This window comes from Haliotis cracherodii, unplaced genomic scaffold (genome assembly GCF_022045235.1).
Source record: "Haliotis cracherodii isolate W230 unplaced genomic scaffold, xgHalCrac1.p SCAF_8, whole genome shotgun sequence".
Classification (NCBI taxonomy): domain Eukaryota; kingdom Metazoa; phylum Mollusca; class Gastropoda; order Lepetellida; family Haliotidae; genus Haliotis; species Haliotis cracherodii.
Window position 1 is genome coordinate 12,899,370 of NW_027266341.1, and position 20,778 is coordinate 12,920,147.

Consider the following 20,778-nt stretch of genomic DNA (forward strand, 5'->3'; position numbering starts at 1 on the left):
TGAACAGTCTAACGCAGCACGACACTGATTCATTAATAAAAACGAAAGGAAACGAGTCCCGGTGTAGTTTAGCAAAATAAAATAATATTGCATGGAGATACGGAACCCCGGACATGAAAAAGTACTTCTTAGTTTTGTTATGAATAAATGAATTAACTTTCCGGCCTGACCACAATGGAGCTCCACAGACAAGCCACCAACTCGGCTCCATTGCCCATTCCTACATCCTCCACGTCAACAGGATACACAACCACGCTTGTCTGGCTTCTTTCCATCTTAATTGGGAAATAGAAACGCTTGAAAAAATAACGTTCTGTCCAAACCGGTTTCATACATAACAGGTGAGTTGTGGCATTACTAATTCCAAACCTATTCCGGTTCGATTCCACTGGGTCTGTTACACACAGCGAGAAGAATAGTTACAGAACACCTATCAGCCGCCAGATCGACTCAGAGTGGGCGTCCTTGGGTCGTCTTGGCCTGCCGTACATCCTGCTGCTGATTCCCTAGGCTTGGTTACCTAATGAAACATTTCATCTTCATGTAGCATTGCTGAGATTACTCCAGCTTTTGTAATGAGATGGATTAATGCCAAATAGGGTTCGAGGTAATATGTGATAATCTGAAAATCATAATGGTACAAGACTCAATTAAATCACTGACATGCATTCTTTACAACTGATTTCCGTGCATGTCGTTGTTTTCTCTTCAGACCGTTATAAGGTGAGGTGAAATTGGGTTTAACGTCGCGTCCAAGATTATTGCACTTATATAGCGACGTGCATGTACGTTTGTGTGTTTGTGTGGCTGCTTGTACTAGTCCGGACTGATGCCGATTTATAGTGCTAGCTCACTGAGATACCATGCCGCAGTTTAACATGAATACCCCATTCATATACAGTATACTGACTCCGAGCCGACCAGGCCTTGTTTTAGCCCCTTAATGCCGAGCGCCAGACAGGGTAACAACAAGTACCATCTTTTAACGTCTTTTGGTATGACGCGGTCGGGGATCGAACCCCGGACCTTCCACTCTCCGGGCGGACGCTCTACTACTAGACCACGGAGGCGGTCTCAGACCATTATAAGAATACCGTAGAGCTAGTTCAGTGTGCATCACGACTTCACACTGCGGTGGAGAATGTATGAGAATGACTTCAATCTGAAGCACACGCCAGTGTCTTACAGTGTGAGCGTTAATCAACATCGGGAAACATAGGCAGCTACAGGAGGATACCCAAATTTGGTTTGTTTGTTTGTTGTTTAACGCCGTACTAAGTAATATACCAGCTTTATGACGGCGGTTTTCTGAACACAGTACAGACAACGGTACAACCCACAACCATGATACCCCTATAAAGTTCATCACCATCGAATAACCATTTCTTGTTTGTTTCATGTTAAGTCAACATCAGACATGTTGTTTGTTTGTTGTTTAACGCCGCACTCAGCAATATTCCAGCTATGTGACGGCGGTCTGTAAATCATCAAGTCTGGACGAGATAATCCAGTGATTGACATCATGAGGATCGATCTACGCAATTGGGATCGATGACACACATCAAGCAGGTCAACGAGCCTGACCACACGATCCCGTTAGTCGCCTCTTGCGACAAGCATAGTCGCCTTTTACGGCAAGCATGGGTTGCTGAAGACCTATTCTACCCGGATCTTCATGGGTCGACTACCCAAATACAATACAGGGTAGGAAGACTGTAATCAATGTACATGACTGCATCCCTCTGCCATGCCAGGATCCGGTGATCATGGGCCCCGTCCCCAACTTCCCCTCTACTATGGTCCTAGAACCATCCACGTTATTGTGGGTTTCCCCAAAGTGTTAAATATGTACGACCTTCCGTCACATTTAGGTTATATTTGATCTAACCCGTGGATATTCCCTGTTAGAATTGTTCCCTAGCAACCAATCCTGGGCGTAAGAGGCGACTTAATGCATTGAGTTGGCGACTTGGATTATGGCGTGTTAACGTACCCCGACGGCGTGGGACGGTCCTCGTAATATCAATCACTGGATTGTGTGGACCAGAATCGATTATCTACAGGCCGTGTCATATAACTAGAATATTAAACAACAAACTCACGCGCTCACGCACTCACATACATTTGGCTTTATCCCAAATCACTCTCACTTAAGTCAACAATTATACTGTCCGGGAATTCTAGCAGGCTATCATCAGTTGGTGCTGAAAACGTCATCAGTTCAGAGTTGGGATTTCCGATCGCGGCTTGAAACAAAGATATGTTAATCTGATTAGTGATAGTTAACCCAAGCTGTCAGAAGTACGTTCAGGCCCATCGGCATGTCGACAGGGCGGAGTATGACACTTCGCTTCCGTGCAGGGCATGCTAATGAAAGACTTCTACGGATTCTGAACTACATGCATTTGGTTGTAACTCTGCAGATTGGCATGTTTGGGTTTTGTAATACAATATCAAATGTAGAAGACCTGTAATTTACTTTAGGTCGAGTAGGGTTGGGCAGAACCCGGATAACGTAGCTTTCGATAATGATGGGATTCCTTGACAAAACTGAAAATGTCAAATGATGTCCATGATTTGTTTGTTTATTGTTTAACGCCGCACACAGCAATATTCATGATATATGACGGCGGTTTGGTAATAATCTAGTCTGGGCCAGACAATCCAGTGATTGACATCATGAACATCGATCTACGCAATTGACTCACGATGACATACATCAACCAAGTCAGCGAGCCTGACCACCCGATCCCGTTAGTCGCCTCTTACGACAAGCATAATCGCCTTTTACGGCAAGCATGGGTTGCTGAAGACCTATTCTAACCCGGATCTTCAAGGGTCATGATGTCCATGAAAAAATTCGAGAAGGTGAGTCTGGTTAACACGGCTTTGAAGATTGTATCACTCCGTGTTAGCTTGATGTGCCAGGAGTGATTGTTACTTGGGGTCAGTGCAGCTGTCAACGGTCTTTCACTTACATAATAGGGTGTCCAATTAATGTGGGAGGAAAGCCCGAAGTGGTGCAGGTCTTAGAGTTACCACTTTAGTGAAACCCACGAACATGGATATGGTTGGTTGTTTGTTGTTTAACGCCACACTCAGCAATATTACAGCTATTACAGTGGTCTGTAAATAATCCAATCTGGACCAGACAATCAAGTGATTGATATCATGAGTATCAATCTCCACGATTTTCACAGGTGTCATAGCTTCCTGGTAAAAAAACTCAGACGCAACTCTGCATGGCGTCTTAGACTAATGGACCACCCTGCCCCGGTGTGGGAGGAACACCATGACACCATGTTACTACCGCTAGCACGGCTAGTATGGCGCCAGCAAACCTAGAATCATCTGGAATTGGAACCCATAATCATAGGATTCTGAGATGAGGTTCGTCACTGTGTGCACCATAAACTGGCCCACCGTTGCCCTCCGACAGCATTGGACTGCCATGGTTAAAATAGAGTGATTGTGTGATTTTCATGGTCACTGAGGCCTTAGAAGAGGGTTCTGGAAAATAACTGGGTCAACTTTTGAGCACAGTCATGGATTAAATACATCCAGCTACTGATCAAATGCCTTACCTCTCTCAAGATCATACGACATGCCAACACCCGTACACCCTGGTCCAGCCAACACCATACACTATACATTGCCTCAGTGGACAGAAACACTGGTCCAGCCAACAACAGTACACCATGCATTGGCTCGGTGTGTGGACATACTGGTTTTTTTCGCAAGTTATATCAAACATGTCAGGACAAAAACCCAATGTGGTGCCTGTTGTATGTGTGTGTTGACGACTCTGTCTGAAGCTCACAAGCATGTGTTGGGTGCTGACAATCGAACAATCAAAACAAGTATTGTTACTGTATTCAAACCCAGAGTCAAGGATGTAATGTTGCAAAATGAACTCCAGCACATTTTACAAGTGGGCCACCTGTGCCCACTGATCAAAAGAAGACATTTTATATGAGCTTTATTTTGGAGTATGAATTTCATAAATATGATAAATTAGAATAAATGTAAATGGCAAGTAATCATATCAAATGTATATGTCAATAAAGTCATAATAAAAGGATGCTGAAGTAAAACTAACATGAAAACATCTAACAATTTCAAATGATTCCTAACAATAAATACTATCAGTTAACATGATTAATTAGAATGGGGTAATTGTGACATTTGTAGAAATAATGTTTTCACTCATGCCTAGATGATCCTTCTAGTGAAAGGTTTACAATGGAAGCTTGTAAGATGTCAACAATACCCACAACTGCCGTAGACTGGATGTGTTTAGTGAACAAAAAGTAAACGTTTATGACCGACATGGGTTTCTGATGAACATGCACTGACATCACCTCATATGAACCATGATTTAGGTAAGCTAACAAGTAATAAGTCCTCAAAATATGTAGATTCTTAAATGTTATCTGTTTTCATATACTTTATTCTTCTTAGAATCAAAGTGAAATGATAAATAATGTCCATGCATATATATTTTTGTTAATGATAATTCAGAGCTAGTGAGTTATAAATCAACCTCACATTTGCAATACTGCAGAGCATATGGTGTTGGGACACATCAACAGTACAATATTCACTGCATTTTGCGCCCAAGGCAGTTTGTTGTCATAGCTTCTGTTTCCATTATATGAGTGTCTATAAACAAAAATAGCAGCAAATATGACAATTGAGGTTGTTCACTGCAGTGAGGCAGGAAAAGAATGTCAACCTGACCGTTAATAAACCTAGCCCTGTATACCTCAGCAGTTTCTCATGTAAGATGTGTATCTGCAAGTACACATAGATATTTACCATTAACCAACTGAGTTTCTTGCATACAGATATGCATGAATTATATGCACACCAGGGCCTAATTGCACAAAGCGATCTTTGCACTAAGACTATCAAAAGCCTATGTTAACGAATTGGAGTTACAGTCATCTTAGCGCTAAGATCGCTTTAAGCAAGTGGGCCCAGTTGTACCCGATAGATCTTTATTTACTGAATGAATGCAGTCAACACATACATGAACTCTACAGCAATGAATAATGTACACAGGTGCTATGTCTTGCTTATTGTAAATTAGATATCATAAGTATCTTAGACATGAAGTTATGACCATATGCGTCAATATGCGACATGTTACACACTTGGGGCAGCTCATGTATAAATGCAAATAAAAAGTCAAATGAAACATCACTTTAAGCAGGAATACTTCCATAAAGTATCTACTCAAAAATATGAAACAGGCATGACCCAAACTGAAAGGAGTAAAACTATAATATATACCAAACATCCAAAGAAAAATATGAGTAACAAATAAGAATGATAACATGCTAGTAATACAAGGGCCGAAGTACAGAAAATCAATAGCTAAATAACCTATTTGGAGAAATGAAATATGTATTCAACTTTGAAGAGATGGGTTTACATATTATCATAAATGTCATATTTCATTCTACACATGACATTTAAGATATAGAAACAAACCAGAGTAATAATCTCAGTACATCATAATCGTATCTCTACTGGTCACTGATCTGACACTGGAGGCTCTAATAGACACGTATGAATACCAGTCAACAGAAAGTAAGGCATCAGCATGATCAAGGTGACAAGTCATCATTGTCTTAATACAAACATAGCTGCCATGGTAACACCCTACTGAAAAGTCATGGCACTAATACAAGTATAGCATAGTAATAATAAATAGGTGCCATAGTAACAGGTCATATATATAGTTATCAGGGTAACTCTGTTGAACAGTGTCTCTCATGGTCTAAACAGAGCTCTGAACAGTCGTCAGGATACCACATGTAACTTTATAACACAGCCTGTTTGTAAAAATACCCTATAGGCCGACGTTTATGAATACACAGATAGATGAATCAGTGTAACACTACTGAACACAGGGGTCAGGCAACAGTTATTCTAAAACTCGAACACCCGGACATCATTATTAAAAACATCAAAGGGCTACAACAAGAAATGCCTATGTTCGGGGGAACCCGCACAAAACTGAAAAAATATTGTCAAATTTATTAGCTGAATGATATATACCAATGTTGCTAAACACGTGTACAGAAAAATCAGCAAGCTTAAATACTGAACTGTTGATTGCACAATAACTTCATTGTAAAAATTACCTTAATAAAATATTAACCATAAAATACTGCAAGGAGTTCTAAAGAACATGGGAGCAGTTTGAAAAACCTTAACAAAAAACAATAACTAAGATAATTGAGAACAAGTGCCTGAAAGAAACAATTGTGTACATTAGCTGAATATCATCACATGCAGTAATACGTTGTACTTACACCCAGGTATCCAATACACTCATACAGTCTACTATCAATTACTCATAGCAACTTCAATTATGCATTAACAATTCATGTTTCTGTATACTTATAACCTTCAACTATAAAAATCTTTTCCTTTATCATTATCAGTTTTCTTATTGCAGAATGGACAGCTTTGAGAAATAAGATAGAAAAAGATTCCAGAAGTTGTTTCTTAACATCTGCATGGAAAAACACAAGCATATTTCAGAACAAATATAGCAGCGTCAGGCTAAATCAACAGTAATTGACAATTGAAAATTGACAGACAACACTACAAAGCATGTGCAAATTGTTGTATGTATACACAATATAGCTTTACATAAGATGTCGAGTCAGCAAAACAGTTCAACGCATGAACTAAATTATTGTCAAAATGTGTCAGTAACCGGTACATTGTTGTCTGCATGCAATTACAGATTTGAAAAGAAAATACCTTTTCTCAGGTTTCAGAATAGCCTAGTACTTGATCACTTATGTTTTGTTTGTTCGTTTGCCACACTCGGCAATATTCCAGCTACATGACGGCGGTCTGGACGAGATAATCCAGTGATTGCAGCATGAGCATCAATCAACAAAACTGAGATGCAATGACACGCATCAACCACATCAGAGACCCTGACCACCCAATTTCGTTAGTTGCCTCTTACGACAAGCATAATTGCCTTTTACAGCAAGGCAACTACAACCGTTCAGTAAGAAAAACTGAAAAACACCACAATCAGCCATCCAATCAAGAATCAGCACACAAGTGGGTTTTTGACTAGTAAAATGCTTTAAAAAATTCTGCTTTATACAACACAGAATTCAATGAAAGCAGTGGCTTAGATATACATTCTAAGAAGCAGTTTTGACTCAAGAGATTATGCATTCATACTTTGTTCTAAAAAATAAACTTTAAATCATGTCAACTAAAAAGACTTGTGTCTCAGGTAACCCACTGTTTCATGTGCTTTTCATCACAGCTAGAAATAGTCATAAGAAACCCATGTGTAACATTTGGAATACAATCTAGTGTTTTCACATATTGTTGCAGTAGCTATTTTGACCTACAAATTCAAGAAACATTGCAACTAACATCAGTTCTAAAGAAGTGAGTTGTATCAAACATTAGTGAAGGAAATATTAAATGAAATGAAAAAACAACTACCTACAGACCCATATATGTTGGGTCCATGTTACCTGAAACACTAGTATTTTATTGTTTAGCCTTAACCTTATTTCACCCATAATGGGCCATCCTCAATTATCCAGGATAATATATCTCCTTTCTAAAATGATACATACCTTGGATCCATTTGCCACCATACCTTTGTTTTGAGTGGGGTCATAATGAAGACTCTAAAATAGATGACCAATCAAACTAACCTGTTCATTCAGCAATTTTCACCAGTACTCATTTTGACTTTTGACATCGCAAATACATTTTAAAAAAGACCCCATCTTTTCCAGCTTAAAGTTTATTCATGAGATTTCTTCAATGAAATACATTCAGGGTTTGATCAGATGAGATCACGATCATAAAATGTAGGTCTCAGCAAACTCCCATCCAGAAAGATGATTGATAATGGATAGGTTTAGGATTTCAAGCTCATGAGCAAGAGACGTTCTGTGAGTTACAGTGAAAAGATAGATTGAGATGGTGCTGCCACTTCCGGAACAAAGCTACAGTGAGAGAGAGTATGAGTGAGTTGGGTTTATGCCTCTTATATCACAGCATGTCAGCTTGATGTGGGAGGAAAGCCTGAAGAGACGGATGTCTCAGACGTTTACCACTTTGGTGAAACCCACGAGAACAGGTGTGGAGCTGACAAACCTAGAAACAAAATCAGGGCGAACCGGTACTTGAACCCAAGATCATAGGTTTGTGGCGTGCCCAAGGGATGCACAGTGAACCACGGCTCCATAGACAACTGGGCTACCTCATGAGTTACAGAAGTTCTCAGTTAAGTGGCAAGAGAGATTGAGGCCTCGTCACTTCTGGAGCCTTGCTATAGTATGGGTCCAGGGTACTTATCACAACAAAATGGAAATGTGATACACTGAATAATTGAGGATGCACATGGCCATGATAAAACATTACAGAGATGAGAAATAGGATACAAATACTGATCGAACTATATATAAATAGCGTACAAAATATTTTCATCTTTCAAATATGTTCTGAAATACCAAGATGTGTTTTTTACAAAAGATAAGGAAAGACAGCTTTTCTGTCTTTTGGAAACATGCGAAAGTTTTTGCGATACCAGTCGTGAGTCATGAGGGACATGATCACTTGGTTGACAAGAACGAAGATGCCGATGCTAAGGCAGGCCTGATGCTGGAACTGGACCACGATGTTCATGGCCAGGTAGATGAGGATCTCAGTGAAGAAGTGAGGGCAGGACACGTACTCAAACAGTCCGCCATTGGGCAACAGATGCTGGCGATTCTCCACCACTCCTGCATGAAAAGAAAGAGGTAACATTGAGTTGAATTAAAAAAAGAGATATTTAACTAGAATTAATTCACCTTAATCATGTTCTGACATATAGAAACCTTTCAAAGTCCCAAGCTTGTATTTCGGCTAGTTTTCATTTTGCCCAATTTTCTGTCTAAGGGAAATAACTCTTCAATCCCTGTAAGCATAAATTTGTGTTACGCCAGTACAGAGACATATTCAGTTCAATAAAATCTTCAGTTATCTAATGTACTATGTCTCAATTCTATTATGATAAACACCCAGGACCAGTTTCCCACTTTTGCTTTGTTCCGGAAGTGACGTCACCACTTCCATCTCTCGAATCTCAAGCTCAGCACAAAATTTGTGATATCATTGGGCAGTTATTCAAAGGCTTGTGACATTTAAATCAGGTTTAAGATGTAGCCTTGGTGTCTGATGGGTCCAGAGATATATAATACTCTGGATTACCACTCCATATCAAATCCCCCTTATAGACAAGTTCTTAGTAAGAAATGGCCACTAGTCAAGTACAGCCAAAACATTATGAAAATTGGTGGGAGCATCATTTTTTGGGACATGATATTTTGCCCTAAGTCTGAAGTAAATGTCGCAAAAAAAACCAAATTGGATTAAAAGATTTCCCAATTCATGCTGTTATATTCATAATAGGGATGGGACGAGTCCAAATTTACTAACCGGGTACCCAACCCCCTATTACCCGACCCTACCTGGGTACCCACTGTAGGTCTCAAGATATACAAAATGTCCGATTGGGATTTTTTTTTTTACCTCAGCACTTGCAAAACGTATTTAGATACATGTATTAAATGATCTGGTCATGCATACACTGAAGTTGACTTGTTATATCTTTATTCAACCATATGAAAAGTCAGAAGGAATGGGTGCATAGTCAGAAAGAAATGCGAACATTAGTGACTTGTAGTGTAACCATAGAGTTCTAGATAATTTTTGTCATTAAACTATATATCACATGACTAACCAAAGGTCAAGGTAGTCCTGTGGGTACCAAGGTCCTACTCAGTAATTACCCGACCCACAGACCAGAGTTACCCGTCCCAGCCCTAATTCATAACTAATGCTGCAACATTGTAAAGCAACTTGTATTTAACTGATATAGAGGAAAAGGCTTAAATGTTCAGCTTACTGGTAACATCATTGTATTGAGTGCAATGTTAAAATTCAAGGTTAAAATAAATACCTCTGAATTAAGGAAAATAAATTTGAACAAAATACTTTTTGAACATTTCCAATTTGCTTGCCAAAGATGCCAAAGGCATTTAGTTTGTGATCGTAAGAGACAAATGCCAGTCATCTCACCAGAGTGGCTTTTCCTGAGTTTGGACAGGATATGTAGTGTCTGATGCTGCAACATTGACGCCAGGAAGAAGAGAAAGCAGCCCACAACGACACACACCAGGCCCATCTGATCAACACCTGCAACAACCACCACAAATACCTTAGCACTTGAATCTTCATACAGCTCATGGTAAATCATGAGGATATAACGATGCATCAAGAAATACATGCAATCTAAAAAGCCAGAAATTTAAGCGTGGCTCCATCATGATGATCACTGCTGGTTTTTTCAGTAGGTGTAATTGAGACAATCATATATTTTAAAACATAACATATATATATATATATAATATTAATATTAATATGAATATGAGACCTGTCATTCTGAAGTTGTTAAAATCAGTTGATGCGAGAATACAGCTGCCGAAGGTGAGATACAGCAGTAGCCCCATGATGTAATGTACGACACTGATCTTGCTGTCCGAGAACACACTGACAAACAGACACTCATAACATCGCCGCAACACCTGCAGCTCTTCCATCACCAACACCAACACAACAGCTGTTCCTGACACGCCCTCTGCAAAAGATACGAAAATCAACATGAAAATAAGTCCATTTATAAATGCTTCAGATGCCATTCACCAAGAGAATGCTCAAAGCACTACATTATTAGGACCCAGGTCAATGGATCAGTGTGCACGCAGTTTTCATCCTGTGTGCCTGTCACACATGGGGAGGCGCTATAGGTTAACAGTCACACTATCACCTCATCCTACCAAGTACCCATTCACCACTCAGTGAACAAGTCACTTGCCTAAGGGGAGCCCACATGTGATACATGTGATACATGTGATACATGTGATACATGTGATTCAGTGTAGAGCAGGACCAGATCTCTTGAAGCTCTCATAAGTTAAGCTTCAAAACAGTCACCCATCCAAGGACCCTCAGCGACCAACATTGCCTAACACAAAGCATGTGCAGCCACAGAGGCGACAGCATTATCACACCAGGTCACTGTTCCATAAAGCGATCTTAGTGCTATAAACGTGATAAATAGAGTATGGGAGTAACCATCATTGTACTATTTGTAGTGCTAAAATTTGTATGTGGAAGGGAACCCACACTACTCATGTACTAGGTCTAGAGCACTAACACATTCTACATTGTAATGTTATCCACGGGACCAATATCCATGGTTAAAAAGGATTTAAATTTGGAAGGGTTTCTTGATTTCCTACATACTGATCGATACATCATCATCATGATCTTAAGGATCAGTGACTTGAATGAGTTACTTTCTTTGAATTTTTATATATCCCCTTTGTCCCATTTTGAAGAATATTCAAGCATCATTAACAAACATTTTATGCCTAATAAATCAATTGAGGGTTTACAGTAACTTTACACAGAGAGTATTCGTGTCAATCTAAATCTCTGTACTATCAACTCAAGCAAGTGTTGAGTAAACTGAGTTGTCTCCCCTGCATCTCTCACCAGGTGTGTGGTTGGGTGCCCACAGAGTGTTGAAGATATTCTGCACTGGCTGTGGGAAGGGAACGCGGAACACCACTACTCTCGCCAGTAGGATAAGCAGGGAAGTGTTCACCACGACGCCAAGCATATAGAAGTGGGTGAACCATCTGAAACAAGCATTGTTGATGAGCATCATTTCGTACCGAGACCATATCGAAGTATACCTGCATTATAGAAATCTATCGCGAGTCAGTGTAGATATATCAACAATAGCTTCACCCCCAAATAAACTGATGATATAAATAAAAGAATGCATCGACGAACAGGATCACAACATCAATAATAGATACAGAATTGTGTTTTATGAAATGATAAAATACTGACTGAGACTACATCTGGACATAAAATGCAATTGAATTGAAAACAATTAAGTGCAATTAAAAATCTTTACATCTACAGAACTAAATGATATATTAATTATTATAAGTGATTTGCGACTGCATGTGATGAAGGTCTTGTCTCCACCTTCAACTCATTTCCCAAATGCATCATGAGATTTCAATCAGGGTACTCTTAGACATGGTTTGGGTACAAAACAATACAGCAACAATAATCTGGGTACAACTCGCTAGACCGTTGGTACAAAGGGTAGATTTCAATGGTAAAGCAATAGGCTGTCTGCCTCACTCACAACTAGCCATAAGGACTGTAAAGGAGTGCTGGACTGACAAAATGTACTTAACCTAATGATTGTAAACGAGTGCTTACAATCGGAGGCAACCTACACTAACCCTAACACCATTAATCACAACGATCGAAGATGCATGGGAGATCAGTGAATGGAGAGCCACAACCTTTAGCGCTATAAGCTGCGTCCGGTAAACTGTAGGCCTACTGATTTTCGTGGGCCGCGGCTACTACCACAGACCCCTGACGCAGGATAGTGATATGACAGAAACCCATTATGTACATGGTCAGGTATTTCAGTAATGTCATTATCCTGCTTCAGGGGCCTGTGGTCACAACCTCCATCGACTCGATCGCGACTCTCTTCCAGGCCTTGGCCTAAAACAACTGAACCACAACTGAATTTCGAGTTAGGATGCATACAACCTTACTGTTCAAAACATATACATTATCCACCGACTTGAGAATATAGTTGGCAGTACACAGAAACGCCACTTAGAATCTAAAGAGTCTAGTGATGACAAAGGTTCTGACAGTTACAGAATCAAAGTTTGATATTAGCTCGGCGCCTTACCGCTTTGGAACGTCGAAAAGGTTGAATATTTTCGATCTGTTCCCCTTTTCTCTAAGCTTTCCTATCAGGAATAACCTGGCAAGTAGTTCAACCTTTGGGAAAACATCGAAAACCAGGAAATAGAAAAGGACAACGGCTAATGTCAAAATGATCCACAGTCCACTTCCTACAGACACCGCCATTTTGAAAACCCCGCACCTGCGCTCGAATATGATTGGTCGATAGGTATATCGGAAGACTAGCTCTATTGCTGCAGAGCGACACTGATCGTTACGCAAACACGCTATCAGCTGATAAAATATATTTGAACTATTATTAATCGAGATGTTATCTAGTCTCATAGAGTTTTGGGCATGCACAATTAGGCTACATTAAAACAAATTTTGATTCTCACAAATTTGTTAATTGTGTATTCCAGTGGCCACGGCTTACTGAAGAAACACAATATCATGTGATGGCATATCACATCACACATCATGTCATACCATGTCATAACATGTCATACATAAACACTTCCAAATCCATACCACACCAGTCCAATATTGCTGATACATTAATGCCATTGAATATGGTTGGTGCATGAAATGTTTTGGCAAAAAAAGTATATGCAACATTTAATAGTGCTGTATAGATATTGAAGGGCATTTACTAAGTACACTCTTTCTTTATGTAGTAAATTAAAATAAATCACACCAATATTCAATTTGATAATAACAGTGTTGTACACCCCAATGTTTTACATTTCACTGCCCTCCACGTTTGCTGTGACATAGCTAAGATAATTACAACAGATAAAGCTCATTTTGATTCTCTCTATTTTCCTTGGCATTAGCCTTGGTTATTTTCAATATTCTAAATCATGATCATTTTTCAGCTCTCACAACTCTGGCAAGTTGTTGTCGGACGTAGATAGAAAATTCAATATACACCACTTTTGTTCATTTCCAATCGGTGTGGCAGGAATCATAAAGTTCCTTCAATGAAACAAAAAGGTGTCTGCTAAACAGATCATTTTTCCGTGAGCAATCTGTTGAGTATGTGACTTTTGAACACGAAGAAAAACACATAAATATATAAGCACATAGTTATATGAACACATAAATATATAAGCACATAGTTATATAAACACATAAATATATCAGCACATCGTTATATAAATACATAAATATATAAGCACATAGTTACATAAACGCATAAATATATAAGCACATAGTTATATAAACACACAAATATATCAGCACATCGTTATATAAACACATACATATATAAACACATAGTTATATAAACGTATAAATATATAAGCACATAGTTATATAAACGTATAAATATATAAGCACATAGTTATATAAACACATAAATATATAAGCACATAGTTATATAAGCACGAGCCATAGGGCGGCGTTTGCAAGCTTGTAAATATATCCCTCCAATTTCAATACTTTTTGCGTGTCCATCAATATAACTTATTTTGGGATAACATATAGTATTTCTTTCATGGGTTTGTTATCACATCTAGAAGCCACGACTGACGTTGACATAAAATACTTCATTGCGTTTTTCTCCATCTTGTCGTGTTCTAGTTCAGCCTGAACAAAAGTAGTTCTGTTCAACTACTAATGACAACATGATGTGTGCTGGTATCAAATAATCAGTAGTAAACAGGAAACGAATTTAGTTTCTCTTCATCTCTATTAACAATCATTCGTGACTACTCCGGGACTTCCGGAAAGGGGCGAGTGGTGACGAATGAATGTGTCGCAGCGCACCTGAAGCGAGGATCCATCGTACGAAGCGACTGGTTGAACCAATGTAGCGGCCATAAAAGTTCCGAGTCCCATGATGGGATTCGAACCACGGACCTTCTGGTCCGAGGTCGGACGCCTTGTCCACATGACCAAAGAGGTTTATTGTACAAGAGGTTTATTAAGACATAGGTTTTCAGATCGCTCTGTGCAAGTGGGCCCTGGTCGTGACTCAGTAACATGGATAGCTAGCTGTCAAGCCTGCGGTAGCCGTCTTCAAAGCCTTACTCCATATTTGTTGATGTTTTTTCTTGGGTACGCACGGTAGACACACTAACACTGAAAGCTTAGGCTAAGAGGCGTTTCCCCTTATCTTTCCTGGGCCTGATACAAAGGATTGTTATAGAGAACTCAATGCAGATATGAATCTTAGCTACAGATTATTTGTATTGTCAAAACAAAGGTGTTTTAGACATTAATACAACAACGGGGTCATCTTAATTTTTTATCCGCGTTGTCCTCCATTATACGGCCTGTGTGGCACATTAACAGAAGTGCCAAATCATTTCATATGTGTAGCTTTTTATTTACTGTTTGATGTGATCGAGACGGGCACATTACAATCTGAACTGGTAGACATAATCTTAACAACTATTTCCTGATATATAAGAAATACATATATTTCTAGATAGAATCCGTTTAGAATCAATGTCAGTGTTAAAAACACAACTCATCATCCTGGATAATGATAGTGAGGAAGTGAGTTGGTACTGAAGCAGCTTTAAACAGAATTTCAGTTAAATATAACTGGTCATAACAGAATCAAGCTACACACACATAACGAAACATTGTAGATGTTTGAAGATGCACGAATGCAAATCTAACAGCAGATAGACATTTTGTTAATAGCGTCTACAATACTGTCGCCCTGATTAAGGTGAGGTGAGGTGAAATGGGGTTTAACGTCGCGTCCAAGATTATTGCACTTATATAGGGACGTGCATGTACGTGTGTGTGTTTGTGTGTCTGCTTGTACTAGTCCGGACTGATGTCGATTTATGGTGCTAGCAAACTGAGATACCATGCCGCAGTTTAACATGAATACCCCAATCAGACACAGGATACTGACTCCGAGCCGACCAGTCCTTCTTTTAGCCCCGTAATGCCGAGCGCCAGACCGGGTAACAACAAGTACCATCTTTTAACGTCTTTTGGTATGACGCGGCAGGGGATCGAACCCGGACATTTCGCTCTCCAGGCGACTCTCTACCATTAGACCACGGAGGCGGTCGCCCTGATTGATATCCCGACATCGCCGCGAACTGCTGCACGATTGTTGGTGTGGGGTTGAGCAATATTCACTCACTCGCTAATATCCTGACAAAAAAAAATTACAGCAAATCGTTCACATCTTCCTTGCATAGTTTCAGTTTGGAAGAGGTTGACAACTGGAAAGTTGGATGGACAACGAATCCCACTGAACATGGACTGGCTTTATACCAGTGTTTAAGATCCAGATAAATTCAAGCCAGACAGCTGGACTGGCAAGTCTACCAGTCTGCTTAAAAAGTTGCCAATCTAGATGTAAACACCATACGTCTCCATAGAGGAACAGGACGGACTGGCATCGCAGTTTTCACTAACCAACACGTGACATACCCTGTTTTATATACAGACCAAAGTTTTGATTGTTTCCTTCTGTAGTTGGATGCAGAATACAAACTGAGCAAATCGTCGATAGTTAAAGTATTGAGTAGAGCTATAAATCTAGAATAGTAGCGCTGTACTCTCAAATCCTATTAAGTAGACGAATAAATTTTGTAATCTTGCAAAATATACCATGAATGCCATTGTTATGCCATTTCAATCCATGACTTCTGAAAAATCCATATTTCTCCATGTTGTTAACTTACCAAAGTATTGGGGATTTCAAAAACACTATTTTACAGTTTACACAAAGAGTGTCAAACCAATGGGATATGGTCAAAACCACAGTTCATTGCAGACAATATTAGTCATGAAAGTGAGTCAGAACTATACAAGTCATTGGCGGTCTATGTTTTGATGGTTTCCTGTAATCATGAAACTATCTATCTGTGATGTTTCAAAGTAGCAACATCACACTCGGCATCCTTATGAACTTTGAACACTTTGAACAACACAAAGATCGCCCAAATCGGACAATATCTATGAATGTCTATGATAGAAACACATAATATGACAATTGGTGGCCATCTTGAAATTAGACAGCCATCTTGGATTTTCTCTAAGGCTCTTTTTTTTCTTTATACACATACCAACAAGAATACTAATAAAAAAAGTGTCATGTTTGTGTCATCATTTGAATAATACCCCGACATTGGGCCCTTCGTCTAATCCAATGCTAAGAACGTCGTCCATATGTTAAAAAGAAGTCGGATAGAGCATCACGTTGTTATAACGAGGTCGATATCGCATCATGGTGTAATAACGGATACCGTGAGAGAGTAGCATACAGTTTTAACGAAGTTGATAGAGCACAATGTTGTTATAGCGAGGTCGGATATACCGTCATCGTGCTCTACTTCACTTTTATTCGTTAAGAACACCAACGGTATTACACGAGCGAAATACAATTTACAACATATTGACATAAACAATTCATCAAGATGGCAGGTAATTAATTTCTCACAGCTAATTAATTCAGACAGGTGGACAACAAATCCCGACGGGTTTTTCAGGTTTCTAATATTATTTTTTTGTAAACATTTTGCTTAATTTAAATAAATTTCGCCTCTGTCTGTATTGTACAGGGATAAGGGTTAATCTGGACAAGTTGTGGAATTTGTCTCCATCTGCAGGAGAGTTACATACATTACATAGTCGGTATTCACGTGGTCCATCATTCCACCGGCCAGTCTAAACAGGTAGGTTATGGTTTATAGTTTTAAGTTTAAGTATGGCCAAAGATATGTCTCAAGAAAGGGGTAAATAATTTCAAATTCTGGTAGTTATTTAAATAATTATCTTTATAAATCCTTTTGAACTCGAGCGACTGTTACTTTTCCAGTTTTGAGTAAATTGATCTGTTAAATTCTGATCAACCTTTGAGATCTGCCAAGGTGTTGTGCAAGGAGACGGGTTATGTATTAACATTACCTTAGCTCGTTTTAACCACGTTCAGCCATGGGTGAGCATATACGTTTCTAACAGAATCATACCTTATGTACTAGTGTATATGTGATAACCTTAAAATAACAACTTGATAGGAAAGATTAAAACACGTATATATTCTTGGGATATTTATGGGTTCAGGAGTTCACCATACATTATATAATTCGGTTTGGGAATTTCAGATGTAAGTTTGAGAAAGTGTAGATGAACTCTTTCTACAATATTTAATTTCTCCCAAACCTCATATTTCGGAACCATACACAATATGTACAGCCTTTGTATGAAATGCTGTGAGCACACAATCGACAAGTAGGTGTAGATTTCGAGCTTTTTCCAAGAGACGGTACGTGGTTTTGGTTGCATTTTTTCAGTTAAGGATTTCATTCCATTTACAAATCTCCTGTTCCTATGTACACTAATTCCTTGGTACGTATAACTATCAACAGCTTCAAACAGTTTACCACCATCGTTGAAACTTAACTTACTAATTTGTGCAGGCACACCACTATATCAGAATTTCCGTGAATTACTATAATCATAAATGCATCTGTAACGTTTCGTAAACCAACAGCATTTCCGTAAAAAATAACACTATCGTAATGCATATAATAAAACAGAAAAATGTAAAAACAATGTTTTCACTAACCCACTCAAGATTTACCCCTTTACATCCACGGGAATACAGATATGAAAAGAACTGGCGACACATGTTCCCCTTGTCTTACCCCAGAGAGTGAGTGAGTGAGTGAGTTTGGTTTAACGCCGCTTTTAACAGTATTCCAGTTATATCGCGGCGTGTCAGCTTAATGTGGGAGGAAAGCCCGAAGTGATGCAGGTCTCAGACGTTTACCACTTCGGTGAAACCCACGAGCACGGGTATGGTGCTGACAAACCTAGAAACATAATAGGGGCGAACCGGGATTCGAACCCACAATCATAGGTTTCTGGAGTGCCCAAGGGACGCAACTCTGCACAGCGAATCGCGGTGCTTAGACGACTGGGCCACCCGTGCCCCCCTTACAACAGAGAGATATAGGCGATACATGGAGGACATACCATTTGTCATACGACCCACTTTATTCTTTGATACACATTTTGGACTAAAGGGAGAAATATATCATAAAAAAAACGATTTTCCGCATTTTTAACCAGATTCCTGCTTCCATACTGTATCAAATGCTTCGTGAAATAGATGAAGGCACAATAAAGGTTTTTTGTTGGCCACTTTTAATATCTGTGTAAGATTACATACGGTTAAATATTATCCGTCGTCGAAAACCCTTTCAATAAAAAGCCTGAGCTGATGCGATAATATTTCATTCAGAGTGAGTGAGTAAGATAGGTTTAACGCCGCTTTGTATTCCATTAATGTCACGGAATGTCGGCTAAATGAGGGAGGAGTGCACTAAGGGATGCAAGTCTTAGATGTTTACCACTTTAGCTTTCGCTTGAAATCTTTTCCGAAACAACTTAATGAAGTGATTTGTTTGTGATGATTTGGATCCTGTTGACTTCATTCTTCTTTTTGCAAATGTTTTATTTCATACCAGCAAACCATGCTTAAGTATGCATAAACACCGAAGCTAAAGGCTAGATTGAAAAAAAAAGATAAGTGACCGACCATTTAATTAATATAAATCAATGAGCCTGATTTTTTAAAAAGCAAAACACCTGTAACGAAGTCATCTTCCCAAGGCAAGAGAGTTAACTGACTTTAAAAGTCCAGTTTCCACCCCTGCCGAACTAGGCTGGAATTACTGGGCTCGATCGTAGCGCCACCAGTGGCTATTACCAGTAATGTCTCTTCTAAGCCTCTTCTATGGACCAATCAGATTCCACCTCTCGTATCACTTGTGTATTCACACAAAATGGTGGCGCCCAGTAAGGACGATCTGATCGATAATCAAGATCTATATTGTGATAAAAAAGGGGCTTACACCGTGAAATGCATCAAATCACTTTGTCACCTTGATTATAAACATGAAAAGATTTGGAAAATATCTGCTGACAACGAGTTGGCGGTACAAATGCTTTGCAAATCCTGCAATCGACCGAAATCTGCACGACAGTTTACGAACCGGATTTCGATTTCGGTGTGCGATTTTGATTGGACTATGCATAGACTCGTTAGTCCAGCCAAAATGTAACTCAAGAATACCAGCCTATTTTGGCAAGGGTGCTAACTGGACCTTTATAGTCAGTTAACTATCTTGCCTCGGGAAGAGGTAACCAAGTTAGATGTAGCCAAGTTGGCCCGCGCTCCCTGGTAGTGTTAATTAATGAGTGGCAGAGTAGAGATATGAGTAGTGCTATCTGGGAAGAACCAGCTGATATTGAAGTTTGTTGAATATGTGTATATAGATCTCTGATAACTACCCCATTATGCTATGCTATGTAGCTTTGAGTGAACAGCGTTATGTTCTGTCAGGGTTATATCAAAAGGAGTCCCTGTAGTTTCTGTTACATACGAGTATATTGAGTGACCTAAAATCTAACGTCGCAACGTAATTTCAGCCATATGGCGACTCACATAATATAAAATATGGAGATCAGTTCAACATATTTTCTTCAACATATTTTCTGTACAGAGTTGCCTCCCTTAGGCGTGCCAGAAACCTATGATCGTACGTTCGAAACCAAGATTCCCCCCGGTTATGTTTTAAGAACCACCCATGCTCGTGGGTTTCACAAACATGGCAAACGTCTCAGACCTGAATCACTTGTGTCTTTCCTCACACATTAAGCCGACACGCTTAAGTATTGTTCAAACAGCCTTTAAGGTTAGGATTAGTTAAACCAATGCTTGCCGTAAAATATCAAATTAGGGAATGAGTCGTCTGAACTGGCTCATTGCATGTCATGGTGCTCCATCATCGTTGGTTGATGTTCATGCTATCGACCATTGTTTGCCTAGCCATGACTTGATCACTCACAGACAGTCGTGATAAAGCTGTAATATCACTGGGCGTTTACAAAGTCTCACAATCCATCACTCTCTAAAATCTTAAGAAACGTGGTCTCAACATGTGCATTAAA

At 39.3% G+C, this 20,778-nt stretch overlaps 1 protein-coding gene across 1 annotated transcript; it reads right to left on the minus strand.

Moving 5' to 3' along the window:
* Positions 1-4,038: 4,038 nt before the first annotated feature.
* On the minus strand, positions 4,039-13,029 carry LOC139450239 (polyprenal reductase-like). The gene is made up of 5 exons (XM_071231917.1): positions 12,848-13,029; positions 11,608-11,753; positions 10,484-10,687; positions 10,129-10,245; positions 4,039-8,789 (listed from the first exon to the last, which is right to left on the minus strand). The coding sequence occupies exons 1-5, from the start codon at positions 13,027-13,029 to the stop codon at positions 8,530-8,532; spliced, it is 909 nt and encodes a 302-aa protein (XP_071088018.1). The 3' UTR covers positions 4,039-8,529.
* Positions 13,030-20,778: the final 7,749 nt, after the last annotated feature.

Coding starts and splice junctions, on each gene's coding strand:
- LOC139450239 (XM_071231917.1), bottom strand. CDS start 13,029: ATGGCGGTGTCTGTAGGAAGTGGACTGTGGATCATTTTGACATTAGCC. Junction 11,754..12,847: donor CTTTTCGACGTTCCAAAGCG/GTAAGGCGCCGA, acceptor TGCTTGTTTCAG/ATGGTTCACCCACTTCTATA. Junction 10,688..11,607: donor GGCACCCAACCACACACCTG/GTGAGAGATGCA, acceptor TATCTTTTGCAG/AGGGCGTGTCAGGAACAGCT.